Raw genomic sequence first — 15,991 nt, forward strand, 5'->3', positions numbered from 1 at the left:
CCTCTTTTCCCCAGTCAGGCTTCTTGTTTCCAGGTCATGCTTTTAGCGGCCCCTTGATTCAAGGGGCACAGCACAGCGCTGCACAGCGGTGATTGCACAGCACCCACCGGGGCCTTCTATCGGGCAGCCCCCTCACGGTTCATGTTACGGATTTTACCTGTTCCTTATCACGCACCTCGTTACCGGCAATTATCTCCTGCCCAGCATTTTTGCTGGATTACCTTTATTCATTCAGCAGGTGCTCACACCCCAGGCTTCATTTGTTAACCTTTTTTTCCTTCTGGTGGTATATTTGGAAAGTTCATGGGCTACACGTCCTTACCAACACATCATGCAGGCTTCCCTTGATGGACTACTAATGTGATACTTATTAACTGAACATCACCTTACCTGAGCAGTTCGGCTTTTATTTTACAGGCTCACATAGCATTACTTCAATGCTTAGCATTGATTTTTCTCTTTCGGCCCCCACCATGGTGCCATACAACAAACTGCAGGATTTCATCTCAGAGCTGAGGCAAGCGAGTTGTTAGTGGCTGCCAACAACAGAAAAACATCCAGAAAAACAAAAGTGCCACAGTAGCTCTGTTTCTTTCACACATTTTACAACAAAGAAAGAAGATCCAGAGGTTTAAAATTTGAAAGTATGCAAAGAATTCATTGAGAATTTTTAAGTACAGTGAAACATAATTGTTGCTTTTTACAAAGCTCAGCCACGTTTGCTGCTTTCCCACTGTCCTTGCACACTCCAAGGCCATTTGGGATACGTGGCCAACACAGCATCTTATTGAATTCAGCAGCAGGAGGTACTCACGCACTCAACCCACCTGGCCATTTGCTATGCTCCTTGCTGATTTAGGCATTTGCCAGCATGGTTTGGAGGCATCAAAACAAGCTGTGTGTTGGCATACACCTTGGGAGAAAATTAACAGCTTCTGCAAGCACTGGGTTACAACACAAACTCTGGTCGTCTTCCAAAGTGCCAAATATTTTGAACTTGGATCTCTAGTTACACGGGACAGTACTCCTGCTTTGTCTCTTCTGTAATGGCTAATCCAGGCTTGCTGAAAGGTGGAGCAGGGAGGAATTCATGGGGGGTGCCTTCACAAAGAGCATCAGCTGAAGTCTTCTGCCACTAGAAGTTCACCAGGGGTGAAAAGAGAGCCGGGGAAGTGGCTGCCAAAGATGATGCTGCCATGTGGCCTCCCCCCTGGGAACTTCCCACTGTTGTATCGCAGCCATGACCACTCCACAGCCTCCAAATCCCAGTGACAGGGAGCACACGTAGTGCCCCCGTGGCTTCCAAAAGAAGTGGCTGGTGGCCCAGCGTTCATTTCGCATGGTAGGGCACACTGCACACTTACTCCTCCTGCTTTGCAGGGAGCAGGGGAAGGGGAATCATGTTACCGTGATCACTAAGAGCAGAAGGAGTAGATCTGCGACACGGGAGGCCCTGTAAGGTGAAGTCACAGCACTCACCCAAGCCTGCAGGTTCCCTGAGCCTGCCACAAGCCATTATCCTTCTCACCGGTCAGGAAATGCTCAGCAGTTCTGGAAAACAGCCCAGTGTTCCACAGAACTGGAAAAATCCCCCCACCCATAAGGACTGTAAGCAAGAAAGGGGACTGGAAGATTTCAGCACTTATAAAAAGAAACTGATTTTTACTTATGTTGGTTCCTGGAAGGTTGCGGTTGTTCTTCTCTCCTTTTTATGAGCCTGATCCTGTCACTTCTTCATCTTTAGAGCCGTCTTTGTCTTTTTTCTTTCACCTTTAGTCGTCTTTTACTTCTTTCTATGTTAGTCCTCCTCCCTGCTTGAAGGTGGGAGGGCTGTAGGCCTTATCCATGCCTAGTACAAAGTGCAAGTGCGGTATATCAGAAGTCCAGATCTCACAGCTGCCCTCAAGCACCACACGAAGGGAGTCTGCCAGGCCTCCTCCACAGTTGGGCAAGGTGCAGCCAAGAGTGGGGACCGCACTAAGGGCACTGGAGCCCAAAGACCACTGCCTTAGTGTAAACCTACCTTGCTGTTACATCCATTAGGGCAAGCACAGTGAGCATGTGGGAATTTACCACTAGCACATAATACTGCATATTTTTTGGGGGGTGGGCACGATGATGGATACACCACCAAAACAAAAGACCCAACACCAAGCAAGAGCAGCAGTAGAAATATTAGATCAGTCACTGCAATCAGTTGGCTGGAAAGCAAGCGTTGGCACTGCCATACACGTGTTTTCAGCCAAGTATAGTTCTTGGAATTGACTTGTGCATCTGGATCAGGCTTTTATTTGTTAGTAAGCAACAAGTAGGTCCAGGAGAGATCGACCTTCTGAGAAGTCTCAATGGTTTACTAATCTGGATGATCAGAGTCATGTATTTAAATACTCCAACAGTTCGAACATTTGCCAAAGTACACTGTTTTCCTGCTTTGCAAACATCTCCTTGGGAGAAGGCGGCACAAAGGTGCTAAACAACAGACTTGTGCCCATTGATTAATTTATGTGTTACATCAAGTCTAACACCCATTGCTGTCACACTGTCACAGACATTAATGCAGAATGGATTAAGAATCTCAAATGGGGAGTCTTTTCTAAAAAGGATCGCACCAAATTACTGAAAGGTCATACTGAAGCATTTAGCCTTAAAAGTCCTTTCTCTCAGAGAACTAGCAACGCTGCCCTCTACTTACTACACGTTATTACACAGACTTCTTTCAGCATAATTTCTTACGTACTGTCTACGATCTCATGAAAAAGCATCTCACACCTAAGAAGGCAGCACTATAAGCAGATGTTATTATAGCCCTTCCCAGTGCAGCCAGCTTCTCAAGTGTTTCACAAAGACCCCTCACACCATCACACTGTGCACCTCCCAACTTTTTTGCCACCTGCAAGCACTAGTTCCTGCCACCTCAAGCTGCCTCACAAAGTCCAGCCTGTGCCTTCCCTTCTGCACTCGGAGCAGCCGGGGAATGGGGCGCTTCAGAAAGGGCAAACCTTCTTCAGTGGAGCACAGCCAAGTCATTTTTCATTAATGCCTTACTCTTTGGCTCGTTGGACCCCACAGTGATCCGGATTTGCATTTCGCTTGCCTCAAGAAAAAAAAAGCAGCGCATTGATATGTGCTACGGCAGCTGCAAAATTATAGCCACAACAGAGGCTGTGCAAGGGAGCCAGGACTTCAGGGAAAGGCAGCATCTTTCATTCAAGTAGCTGATTTAACAACAGTGCTTTCAGTGTTTGCGGCTTTCAGGCATGCAAGCCCTTCTTCAGGCCTAAATCAGAAGCAAACATCAAATTAACCGCAGGGTTTGGGGCGACTGCTCTGAGTTTAATTCAGCATATTCAACCAGACAATTTGAGAGAAGTCTGCCTTCTGCATTAGGTATTCATAACGAGTGTAAATTATAACTTGCTTGTGAATATTCTGCATCACCTGGCTCATCCAGCTTTTGGCCTCTGTGCTTCCTTAAGACAGGAGAGAGGGCTGGCTGGCTGTCAAGCAATAATCAGAAGGGAGAAGGGAAGGCAATGCCCCTGCTGCATTCTAGAGGAGATAACAGAACAATGGTTGAGCCATCAGTTTTGAAAGAGTAGAGCTACTTTGATCTGGCTCCATTCAGATGCAAATAGTGCCTAAAATGGCAGTGATGCCAGGGCAGGGGTTCCCAAACTACTCTGCACCACCTTTCTGAGATAGGAGAAATGAACTACAAAGGAATGCAACCAGACACTGTGGCTTCAGATGAAGTGGGTGGGATAGTTTAGGGTTCCCCCTCCCTCAGATATCTCATTCTCTCACTAGGGCCTGCACTTCCAAGGGTATAACCAGAGCCATTTCCCCAAATGGCATGTAACACTTTTTTTTTTTTTAATAGGTATTACCCCAGTGGACTTCTTATGGTTGCTGAGACCACAGAAAATAAGAACGGCATATCTCAATGTTTGTCGCAAGCTCCAAGGCTTTCATAAGACCAGGAGGTTATTTGAAGGCACCTTCATTTATACGTTGCCATTGTTTTAGGTTTGAAATTCTTCCTCAGGTCACTGGCCCACCGATTTGGCCAGCAGAGTATCTCCGGAGCTGTTATGGCACTCTATCAAAATACTCTGCCTCGCCCAGTGCTCTTCTGCGGGGTGAGGGCGGGTGGGGCAGCACCTGGGGAAAACAACAGAAACCAGAAAAAAATGTCTGCAGGAGGGTTAAGTCAGAAGAAACCATAAAGGTGTCATTACAGAGCCTACCCAGAGATTTAAAACAATGTCTCAGATAAGCAGCCTAGGCGAGGCAGATACCCAGCTCCAGGGCTGCTGAGAAAGCGATGGGAAGGGTCTGCCCAGCCTGAAACAAAAGACAAGAGTCCCAGAGAAAGGGCAGGGCAAGGTGGATCCAGGAGGTTGTCCCAGCCAAAAGCAGCCTACTGAAGAAAGACAAAGATTATCTGAAAGCTGTACTCACAGAGGCAGGGAAACTAATGGGCAAATATCCGAGGCTGCTTCTCCTTACACAACAATGTAGTCATGCGAACTTATCCGAGATACGTGCAGAGGGGTTAACCTGAGGAACAGAAATAGTCCTGCACATCTGCTACTTTCAAACAACTTATCCGACTGCTATGTAACATTTTGTTTCAGAAAGCTGTGCTTGTAGCCACTGTAATCCATTTCCGTCATATCGCTGCAGAAGAGTCCAGCAGTTGTCGATGCGCTGACCTAGTTAGGAGTGGAGCCTGGGAGCAGTCATCCCAGGATGGTCTCTGCAAGAGGGGTAATGTTGCAGAATTGCACCCCAGGAGGAGCAAAAGCCCATTCAGCCATGAAGAGGGTATAAAGGAAGATCCATAAGCAGCAGCAGACAGGCATCTCTCATGAAACCAGAACCCAGAAGTCTGTGAGTCTTCACGCCTTCCTGAAGCAGCAGCATTGAGGCACTCCATTGTTTTCTGTCTGCCCTTCCCCAGTATTTTTCCCTTGCATGCCAAGCTCCCAGGTTGTGCAAGCAGCTTCATTAATTCACATCAAAAGCATGTTTTCCCAATGGATGTGTCAATTCCCTGCCGTGCTAAACCTTCATGAGTACCGGGATCATCAAAATTCGTAACGATCAAAACGACTGGTTTTGCTGGATGATCTCTGCAGCTCACAGAGGCAGGCTTTGAACACTTGGCAAGGCTCAGCCCTTCCCAAATATCAGATACGCATCGTGTGTCTGCCTGGATGCCCAGGCCTCGTCATCAGCAAGGTACCACATCATAATGAAGCAAACGTTTCAGGCTTATTTTTAATAGTTAAACATTTGTAATTCCTCTTTCTATGGACTGTGATTCGTGATACAAAGGAAACAGTCTACAAATGATATAGGCAAGTTATAGCTGAGAAACATTTCTCTGGACAAAAGCATAAATGCAGAAATGATGGTGCTGGGAATCACCACACAGACCCTATTAGTGCTTGTGAGAGCTTGGCCCAGGTATCATCAACAAGTAACCACACTTACTTATTTGTAAAGACTGTACAAACCCATAGCAGCTGTTTCCAAAATAATGAGGATACCAATTTCCTTCCTTGGCCCTGTCCTTCCCACATCCCAGCCACAAGCAGCCTGAGCTTGCAAAGGGAATGGGAGGCTGCCAGTCAGAAAGTCACAGAAAGGAAGCCTGTTGCTGGAATCTGTTGCAAGAATGCCTTTAGGGAAGGAGAAATCTTGGTCCTGAAAAACAGCTGACAATCCATCACTTACTGCTTCTTCCTAGTGCTGATTTTTCCTCTCTTCTGTATGCACCTTTACTGCCTTTTTCCTTTTTTTTTCCCCCCCCTCCTTTTTTCTTTTCAGCCGAGGGACTTCTTGTTCCATGTCCCCCAGTCCACCTCCAGCTCTGCTCCCAGCCTGCCTGGAGCCACCAGCTCAGCCAGTCCTGCCAGCAATGCCAGGCCACAAGCACGTTGGCCGCTCAGCTCACAGCTCACTCTGCCCCTGCCTGACAGGGAGGAGGGTCACTGCTGCCTCCAACACACAGATTGCAAACCCCCAGTCCCTCTTGAACGCTGCCAGCTACCAAGCTGATCGGGGCAGGAGGGATACTACTGGATGGGCTGTGCAGCTACACCTGCTCCTTTCTCTCCATCTTCCTCCTCTTTTTCGCCTTCTCCCCTGGCTCTGGCGCAGGCAGCAGCTCCTCTCTGCCAGCAAGGTACACCACAGCACCGGCCTGTGGGAGCAGGGGGAACTACAGCAACAAGTCACACAAAACCGACATAAAACATCAGCCCGGGAATTTCCTTGCACTGACTGGTCCTTTGCACACACAGAGCAATAGCTGGCTGTTAAGTCTTCATTTGTGCGTGTGAGTGAGTGTACAACAAGAGGGATGAGACAGAAGGCCTGGCCATGGCTCCTCCTCTATAACTTAATTTTTCCAACCAGGGAAAAACAGTCATACTAAAGCATAAGCAAATATATTAAGAAGTGAGACCAGGGCAGGCAAATGGTCTGTTACATTTGCTCAGCTAGGCAGAAACAAAAGCCAGGGTCAGACAATTTGCTATACACAGCAAATTAGTGTTCAGCTACTCTTTTTTTTTTTTTTTTGGGGGGGGGGGGGGAGAGGCTGAAGGGGAAAGGTTTTCCTCGACGCTTCAACTTGTTAAAGTATTGCCTACTCTGCAGAAATAATTTACTCCTGATGGCCACAGTACTGCTGTTAGACCAATGAGTTTAACAACCTGCCAGACACAGAGGGTAAAGCCCTGAATAAATCACAACAAATGAAAATACTGTTAGCAGTTTCATAATTTAATGAAAAAGTACTTGTAAAAAGGGGACATCTGAAAAAGACCGAGTCCATCTTGGAAAATTGAATATATATATATTTATATATATAAAACAAAATGCAAAAACACAAAAAAAAATTTGACAAATAAGGTTAAGAGGTAATACTTCAAACAGTTAGCCACTGAACACACAATAAAAACTAGCAAATGCACTTTGGGGACAATACTTGAGAACTACATAACCAAGGGCTCCTTCATATATCTATTAAAATAATGTAAAAATTAGCAAAACCATTGCCCAGACTGGAAACAACTGAATTAATAACCCCAGAAGAGCAGAAACGCTGAGTTTTGCTGAAGCACCATTTTCCCTCCCTTCTGTCATAGGCTTCCGGCCACGAAATAACATGAGCGCTTTGCTGACCTCCCAGATAAGTGTTCCCAATACAAGCTTCATAAAATTTCATGACCAGCAAGAGAGGATTACTAATAAATATCGAAGGAGGACTAAGAGAATCAGAACTGGAATACAAATGAAGAGACATTTGTTTACTTCTTCTGAATGACCCATGGCTTAGAACACAAAGCATTTCCCATTAAAATAAAATATGTGGAAACCTAAAACGCTATTGCATATTTACACCAAAAGAAATAATTTTGAAGATACAACTCTAGAAAGATCAATTACACAAATATACATAAAATCAAGAAGTGGAAAAAAAAATTAAGATGCATGAAGCAAACGGAGCAGAATTGCCAAGTATATTTCTTTTTTTATTTCACTACTGAAAAGTCCTCCAGCCCCTGACGTGCTAGTCCTATTGCAACATGGGAGATTTCAAAGTTTAAAACAAATCTAAAAATGTTGCTGCCATTTCCCAAGCTAAAAGCAATAAATTAAGATTACGAAGTAAAACAGGTGGTGGTTTGGATTCTGCATAGTCATCTTCGCCTTTTGGGGAACACCTTTTGTTTCTAGACAAAATGAACCCTCAAAAGAAAGGAGCTATATCAGGTGCCCTATACAACCAACAGCCCATTTCAGCCAGTGATGTGGGGACAGATGATGTTGCGTATTTGTGAAATGTACAGCATTTCAGAGAAAAACAGTGCAGTTAACTTTGTTGATCAATACAACACCATCTGGAAAACAAGAAGTTTGTTTGCATTCAAACAAAAATCCCCTGTCATCAAAACAAATAGAAAAGGATTCCCCTTCTTTTTTGCTTCCTCAATACTGGCTGAAATTAATCACTACTTAACAGCTGCTAATTTTAATGGACATACAGAAAAGTTTTAGTTTGGGAAACAGCAACTGGTCCAGAGGTTGAAAAGCAGCTTAATAAAATAACAGATTTTCAGCAATTAAAAAAAAAAAACAACACCATACTCTGAATGATGACTGGCTAAAATTTTACAGAACTAGATGCCAGAATTAAGGTTCCCACGCTCATATTCAGGCAACTAGGGCTGAAAATTTGTGCCTGCATTAAAAGTTCAGACAAAATTATTTCTAATTCAGCTTATTTTAAAAATACCAGGTACAAACACCTCTGGACATGAAATCTCAGTTTCAAGAGGAACCTGGCATCACTGATGATTGCCTAAATTTAAGTGTCAAATAGCATTTTTCTTTGAAGTAGTACATCTACTTTTGTAAACACTATCCACAAAATTAGCCATCTGTACTTGTTAGCTGGGTAAAATATTTACAAGTGCATCCCACAACAAGCAACTATGTACAGAGATTAAAAAAAACTGAAGTACTAGAAGTTATATATTTACAAAATAAGCAAATTATTGTGAAGAGAAACATAACCTTCAGCAAGAGCAGGGAATGGGGGCATGTCTAGAGGTCAGCGAGTTTGGCAGCGCCAGCGACGCCTGCTTCCACCCTCCGCAAGGAGCCTGCAAACGCCACTGCGCTTCAAAGCCTCCTGCAGAAGAGGATCGTCACTTAGTAGTCACTTTGGGCCTGATCCAGCAGAGCACACCGGGCATGCACTAGGAGATCCAAGCGCAAATGTTCCTGAGGGAAACCAGCAGGACTTTTCACATGCTTAACTCCCTAACAAATCCGCAAGTGCATTGCTGGATCAAAGCCATACTGCAGGTGCTCTAATAATGGAGTGTCAGTGTCTCCGTTTGCAGTCTCTTGCACCATGTTAGAGTAATGCAAGGACTTTTTTAATTTTAATACCTGACCACCACCACAAGATTGACGTAACATGAACACATTGCCTGGCACATAAGCTGGCAAGGGGGAAGCAGTTTCCTTAATTTACACAAAGATTAACCGCTTCGTGCTCTCCCAGATGTCACCCTCTAATAAAAGACATTGATTTCCACATGACTTTGCAATAACTCAGTTGACCTTGTGAAGACTGCAAGCCAATTCACAGTTGAACAAAACTACTCTGATTGCTCTCCCCTCCCCCCATCCTCTACTGCAACTCTTCCTAACGTAGGTCCTGGACTATTTTTCTGCAACCTTTTGATGCTGAGCTTTGCACTGGAATACATAAAGGCTGAGTTACCCCGTGGGGGCTTCTAATCACCTTTGTACCGAACTGTGAGAAATCATATTCTTTTTGTTTCTATTGTGACAATCTCTTCCAAAGTCCTTACTTGGGCTTTCTCTCTCTGAACTACTTCGTCTTAACCTCACTTGCTCTTTGTTTTCATCACTTTCTGCTTCAGAGTCACTCAGCTCTAAGTCAGGACAGTACCCGTCATTGTCTTGGTACGGAGCACCTTCAAGCGTCTGCTTGCTCCACAAGCGATCTTTTGTTGCAAGTCTTCTCGATGGCTTTTCACAGCACCGGAGATCTTCCGTGGTCCTCACAAGACTGTTGGTAGCCTCTTTAAAGGACCGGCTAAAATGTTCTATGGTGGATTTTCTGAAACCGCTCTGGCTGGCCAAGTGAGCTGTGAGCACGGACTCTTGTTCATAGGGCGTCTGGCTGGAGCTGTCTCTCTGGCTCACCTCTCCAGCCCTGCCCATCAGACCGTTGGACTTGGCCGCCAGCCTTGTGTTCTCCTGCTGCACCCGTCCATTCCCAATGGAAGACTGTCCGTGCAATGCAGCCTGGAGTGCTAAGGGCTTCCCGGACGGCTGGCCCCGGTGAAACTCCAGCATCTGCATGGGGCCAGAATCCTTCACCTCACTCCGAGGCTTGCCAATCCCTGCCAGCAACCCGTTACTTCTGCTGTCGTGCTGATACCTGGAGTAAGATTTTGCTTTAATTTCAAATGATTCCTTTGACATCGGCACGCTCCGTTTGCTGTAAACAGTGCTGTTGTTGTCAGGAGAAAGTGGTCTGTTGCCAGGCTTCAGCGAATTATTTTTGCAATCTCCTAGTGCTGATTTGGGCATTTTTAACTTCAGGGTGATCCTGGGAGGTGGGTAGAACAGTGTGTTCTCTAGTGCACTTGTCAGGGTATGGCCTACAGGAGAAAGAGATGAGGGAGCAGAATTAAATAAAAAGCTTTTTTAAAAGAAGGTAATCATTCTGTTATCTGTAACAAGTTTTATAGCCCATTTAGAAGGTCATTCAACAGTAAGATGCATTTGCAAACAATCAGTGTGAAATTATTTTAGGACATTAAAGAGAAGCTGGGATAACAAAAACTGTTCCAAATTATCCACCATTTCAGAATTTAGGTAAGCATTTTAGCATTTCCATTAAAAACAACAATGTGCCCTTTTTACAGGGCTTTAAGCCAGTGAATTGAACCAGTTTTGAGATATGACTGAAGTAGTTCCAAGAAAGCTATAAAAAAAGGTCCATATTCAGTTTTGGATGAAGAAAAAACAATGCTTCAAACTGAGTTTCAATTTGGACTTAGTTCAATTCTCTGCTTTGTATTATAAAATTCTCTATGCTTTAGAAGTCTTTTCACCCCAATATATTAGTCTTTATGATATTATATGCATACAGCACCATTGCAAAATAGCTATCAAGTTATTCTAATAAGCATTAAAAAAGCACTTGTATTTGTAAAGACATCAGATAAATTTAGTAGACATTTCTAATAAAACGCATTTATACAAAACCAAAGTGCTTTAGAGTACTGCTGCTTCCACAAAGTACTAGTCTGATCTAAAACAATTTAAAAAAACCCACCTTGTTAGTACTAATGAAACCTATACATGTTTCAAGAGTAGAGGAAAAAAAGCAAAAAAACTTCACTCTAAATTGGTCATGAAAAACATAATATGTATCTTGAAAGAACAGAGAGATCTTAATTTATTTAAAAAAAAATTAATTGCACTGTAACATAAACATATACTCTTCCTCTTTGCAAATGTTGTGTTCCTTACTTCAAGACAGTCGTTATAAAAATGAAGAGCAGAGTGGGTTTTGATACATAAGCATTCCTAAGCAGTTACTATTCACTATTACAAACAAGAGTATTTAAAACTCATTTTGAAAGAAGGAGAGTGAATAACTGCAGACGGCAGGCTAAGAAATGCCTCTTTTCGCTGTTCATCAAGCATGCAAGGAAACGTGAGAACAACAGCGATTCCTATCAGTCACTCTTCTCTTTTGCCTGAAGGAACCACTACTGACAGCAAGAAAAAAACCTTCTCAGCTGGAGAACCAAGCAGCAGCACAGAGCTTGCTGTGGGGAAACCGTACCATAAAAAAGTAGCCAAGGAACCAAAAACCTAGCAGAAACAAGGTGGTGGTAATCTCTATCTGGATGCTATAGTGACTGATAAGTAATAGGCACATATCAGAAACAGCCATAAAATAAAGAGATATCCAAGTAAATATTTCAAGAGATTAAAGAATTTTGTGTGTGTCGTTACTTTTGTTGACTGTGTACTTGAAGAAAAAACTTTAAAGGCAGATTTACAGTGTTAAAAGCACTAAGCAGGAACATAAAAAGAACACATTTTTTTAGCTTAAATACAGGTAGAATTTGTAAATATTTTACGTTCATATGATTACCTGCAGCGATTTCCTGATTAATGAGCTGGACTTGCAAATTGAAGACCTGTTCATGTACTTTACTGTGAGACAGCTTCAGTTTCTCTCTCCTGCTTACCATGTAGCAGAGATTTCTTACCTATGGAGGAATAACAGGAGACTTAATAGGCAATAAAAACACAAATCTTGACACAGTTAAAAAAAGTGCATCAACAACAGAATTAAGACATTATGTGCAAATTCCCTTGGCAAAGTTCTTGTGAATATTACTGAACATATGTAACTATGAAATAAAAATATATATTGGAATTTTTTTAATTGTCAATTCAATGAATGCCTTGAATATGTATTTTCATCTGTAAGAACAGTGAGCAAACACAAAATTCCAGTCAAATGAAAATCAAGTAATTGCTAAGACTTGCTTGTCAGTAAGCCTGCTTCCGTTATGTATGATGCTGGCGATGTTACTGTAGGCAATACTGGATTCTCCCAGAATTTCCCTGCAAAGTGTTTATAGAATGATTTTTAACAGCTAAACTATGATTGTTTCTCCTAAAATTATTGCAACATTTAAAGTAATATTTTATACAAAGCTACCCAAGAGACCTGGCCTGTTTGGACCAAAATTAACATGTAGATCACCTCTAAAAGAACACTCTGGCTTCTTGTGCAATGTAGGCATTTTGGCTGACCCACTTAACAGTTTCTTTTCAGACTCAATTGCATTGACTCATGGAGCTCAACAAGGCCAAACACAGGGCCCTGAACCTGGATTGGGGCAACCCCCAGTATCAATACAGGCTGGGGGATGAAGGGAATGAGAGTAGCCCTGCCGAGAACTTGGGGGTACTGGTGGATGAAAAGCTGGACATGAGCCAACAATGTGTGCTTGCAGCCCAGAAAGCCTGCATCAACAGTGTGGCCAGTAAATCGAGGGAGGTAATTCTACCCCTCTACTCCACTCAGGTGAGACCTCACCTCGAGTACTGCATCCAGCTCTGGAGCCCTCAGCACAGGAAAGACATGGACCTGTTGAAGCAGGTCCAGAGGAGGGCCACAAAAGTGATCAGATGAGTGGAACACCTCTCCAATGAGGACAGGCTGAGAGAGTTGGGGTTGTTCAGCCTGGAGAAGAGAAGACTCCAAAGAGACCTTATTGCAGCCTTTCAGTATATGAAGGAGGCTTATAAGAAAGATGGAGAGAGATGAGGGTATGTAGTGACAGGACAAGGGACAACAGTTTTAAATTGGAAGAAGGTAGATTAAGATTGGGCATAAGGAAGACATTTTTTACAATGAGGGTGGTGAGACACTGGAACAGGCTGCCCAGAGAAATTGAGGATGCCCCATCCCTGCAAGCACTGAAGGTCAGGTTGGATGGGGCTTTGAGTAACCTGGACTAGTGGAAGGTGCCCCTGCCCATGGCAGGGGGGTTGAAACTAGGTGATCTTTGAGGTCCCTTCCAACCCAAACTGTTCTGTGATTCTATGGTTCTATTATTCAGTTCCACATAAATCTACTTTCACTATTTGTTTGAGTTAATAGCAATATTCCCACCCAATGTAATGCAAACAGGAAGAGGTACTGGAAGTACCTTTTTTTTTTTTATCTCAAAAAAAAGAAGAGAGTCTACGACCTTTGGAAGAGGGGGCAAGTCTCTCTTGAAGACTATAAAGATGTAGCGAAGCTATGCAGGGAGAAAATAAGGAGAGCCAAAGCGCAGCTAGAGCTCAACCCGGCTACAGCTGTTAAGGATAATAAAAAATGTTTCTATAAATTCATTAATAACAAAAAGAGGATTAGGGAAAATCTCCCTCCTTTATTGGATGCTGAGGGAAACATAGTTACAAAGGATGAGGAAAAGGCTGAGGTGCTCAATGCCTACTTTGCGTCAGTCTTTAGCAGTGGAACGAGCTGTTCCCTGGACACCCAGCCTCAAGAGCTAGGAGACAGGGAGGGGAAGCAGAATGAGAGCATCACGATTAAAGAGGAAGAGATCAGTGACCTGCTATGCCGTTTGGATGCACACAAGTCTATGGGACCGGATGGGCTACACCCAAGAGTGCTGAAAGAGTTGGCAGACGTGCTCGCCAAACCGCTTTCCATCGTTTACAGGAAATCATGGCTAACTGGGGAGGTCCCAATGGACTGGAGGGTGGCAAATGTAACACCCATCTACAAGAAAGGCAAAAAGGAGGATCCAGGTAACTATAGGCCTGTCAGTCTAACCTCGATACCAGGGAAGGTCATGGAGCAGGTCATCTTGAGTGCCATCAAAACCCACATAATGGGCAACCAGGGGATCAGGCCTAGTCAGCATGGGTTTATGGAAGGCAGGTCCTGCCAGACAAACCTGATCTCCTTCTATGACAAGATTACCAGAATATTAGACGAGGGAAAGACTGTTGATATTGTATACCTGGACTTTCAAAAAGCATTCGATACTGTCCCCCACACAATTCTCGTGGAAAAACTGGCTTCACACGGCCTGAATGAGCATACGATCCGCTGGATCAAGCACTGGATGACTGGAAGGTCCCAAAGAGTGGTGCTCAATGGATTTAAATCCAGCTGGCGGCCGGTCACAAGTGGTGTGCCTCAGGGCTCAGTGTTGGGACCATTTCTGTTCAACGTCTTTATTGATGATCTTGATAAGGACATAGGGTGTATCATCAGCAAGTTTACAGATGACACCAAGTTAAGCAGGAGTGTTGACTCCCAGGAGGATAGGGAAGCGCTACAGAGGGACTTGGATAGACTGGACCATTGGGCCAACATCAATGGCATGAGTTTCAACAAGGGCAAGTGCCAGGTTCTGCACTTGGGCCACAACAACCCCATGCAAAGCTACAGGCTTGGGGAGGTGTGGCTGGAAAGCTGCCTGGCAGAAAGAGACCTGGGGGTTCTAATTGACAAGCGGCTGAGTATGAGCCAGCAGCGTGCCCAGGTGGCCAAGAAAGCCAACGGCATCCTGGCTTGTATTAGAAATAGCGTGGCCAGCAGAAGTAGGGAGGTGATTGTGCCCCTGTACTCAGCACTGGTGAGGCCACACCTCGAGTATTGTGTCCAGTTTTGGGCACCTCAATACAAGAGAGATATCGAGGTGCTGGAGGGAGTGCAGAGGAGGGCAACGAAACTAGTGAAGGGCCTAGCAGACAAATCATATGAAGAGCAGTTGAAGGAGCTGGGACTGTTTAGTTTGAGGAGGAGGAGACTGAGAGGAGATCTCATCACTCTCTACAACTATTTGAAAGGACACTGTAGAGAGGTTGGTGCTGGTCTCTTCTCACAGGTAATTAATGACAGAACAAGAGGGAATGGCTTCAAGTTCCAACAGGGTAGGTTTAGACTGAACATTAGGAAAGAATTTTTCACAGAAAGGGTGGTCAGGCATTGGAATAGACTGCCCAGGGAGGTGGTTGAGTCACCATCCCTGGATGTGTTTAAGAGACATTTAGATGTGGTGTTGGGGGATATGGTGTAGGGGAGAACTTTGTAGAGTAGGGTAGATGGTTGGACTCGATGATCCCAAGGGTCTCTTCCAACCTAGACAATTCTATGATTCTATGATTCTAAGTTCATGAAACAGCATAGTGACTGGTTGAAAGATATTTGCCAAACATACTTCCCTCAGCACTCAAATCCATCTGTTCAGAACTGGAACTTCTCTCCCCAGAAAGGAAATTCCAAGATTCCCAAATTTATATTCATCTCAAGATATAACTGAGTAGAAAACCCTGTGGCACAAAGAAGTTCAGAAACTTTGAGACAGACATTTCAAACTATGAACTACCTCCACTCAGAATAAGTATATAAATTGCAACAAAATTTGATGCAAACCAACCACTCGTCAAACAAAAAGAAAAAGCTCCAAATAGTATCTTGAAAGAATGGATTTCTCAAGTATTTTTTTTTAATAAGGAACGATATCCAAAGTGCTCCTGGAAAAGGAGGACTAAATTCAAGACAACTGTTACACTGATGAGCACAAATCTTGGCTCCAACACTCATCTCCCTGTATTTTTGCATTCTTCTCTCCCCAATATTTCTTTCCCTTTTCTTACAACACTATTTTCTCTCTTCTGCTTTTCCTTCCACTCTCCTCTCAGATGTCTCTATCACATTTAGCACATCTACTTTATTTTGTTACCTTTTGTACATTCCCTGTCTCTAAGCACTTGAAAACCGCAGGTGATCACTTGCTAACAGGACAACTTAATGGGCAGCCTCTGAGTCGTAACAAGCCTGGCTTGCTCCCCCACCAGCTGCCAGAAGAGCATT

General features: G+C 43.9%; 1 protein-coding gene across 1 annotated transcript in view; it reads right to left on the reverse strand.

Moving 5' to 3' along the window:
• Nucleotides 1–9,232: 9,232 nt before the first annotated feature.
• The window catches only part of JADE3 (jade family PHD finger 3), a gene marked incomplete at its 5' end in the record, with an annotated part of 35,597 nt that continues 28,838 nt past the window's right edge, over nt 9,233–15,991 (reverse strand). The window contains 2 exons of the mRNA XM_082492384.1: nt 9,233–10,220; nt 11,732–11,849. Coding sequence (XP_082348510.1) covers nt 9,328–10,220; nt 11,732–11,849 — 1,011 coding nt within the window. The 3' untranslated portion in view covers nt 9,233–9,327. The remainder of the gene's footprint in view (nt 10,221–11,731; nt 11,850–15,991) is intronic.

The sequence above is a fragment of the Vanellus vanellus genome (assembly GCF_965231255.1).
Source record: "Vanellus vanellus genome assembly, chromosome: 1".
NCBI classification, from domain to species: Eukaryota; Metazoa; Chordata; class Aves; order Charadriiformes; family Charadriidae; genus Vanellus; species Vanellus vanellus.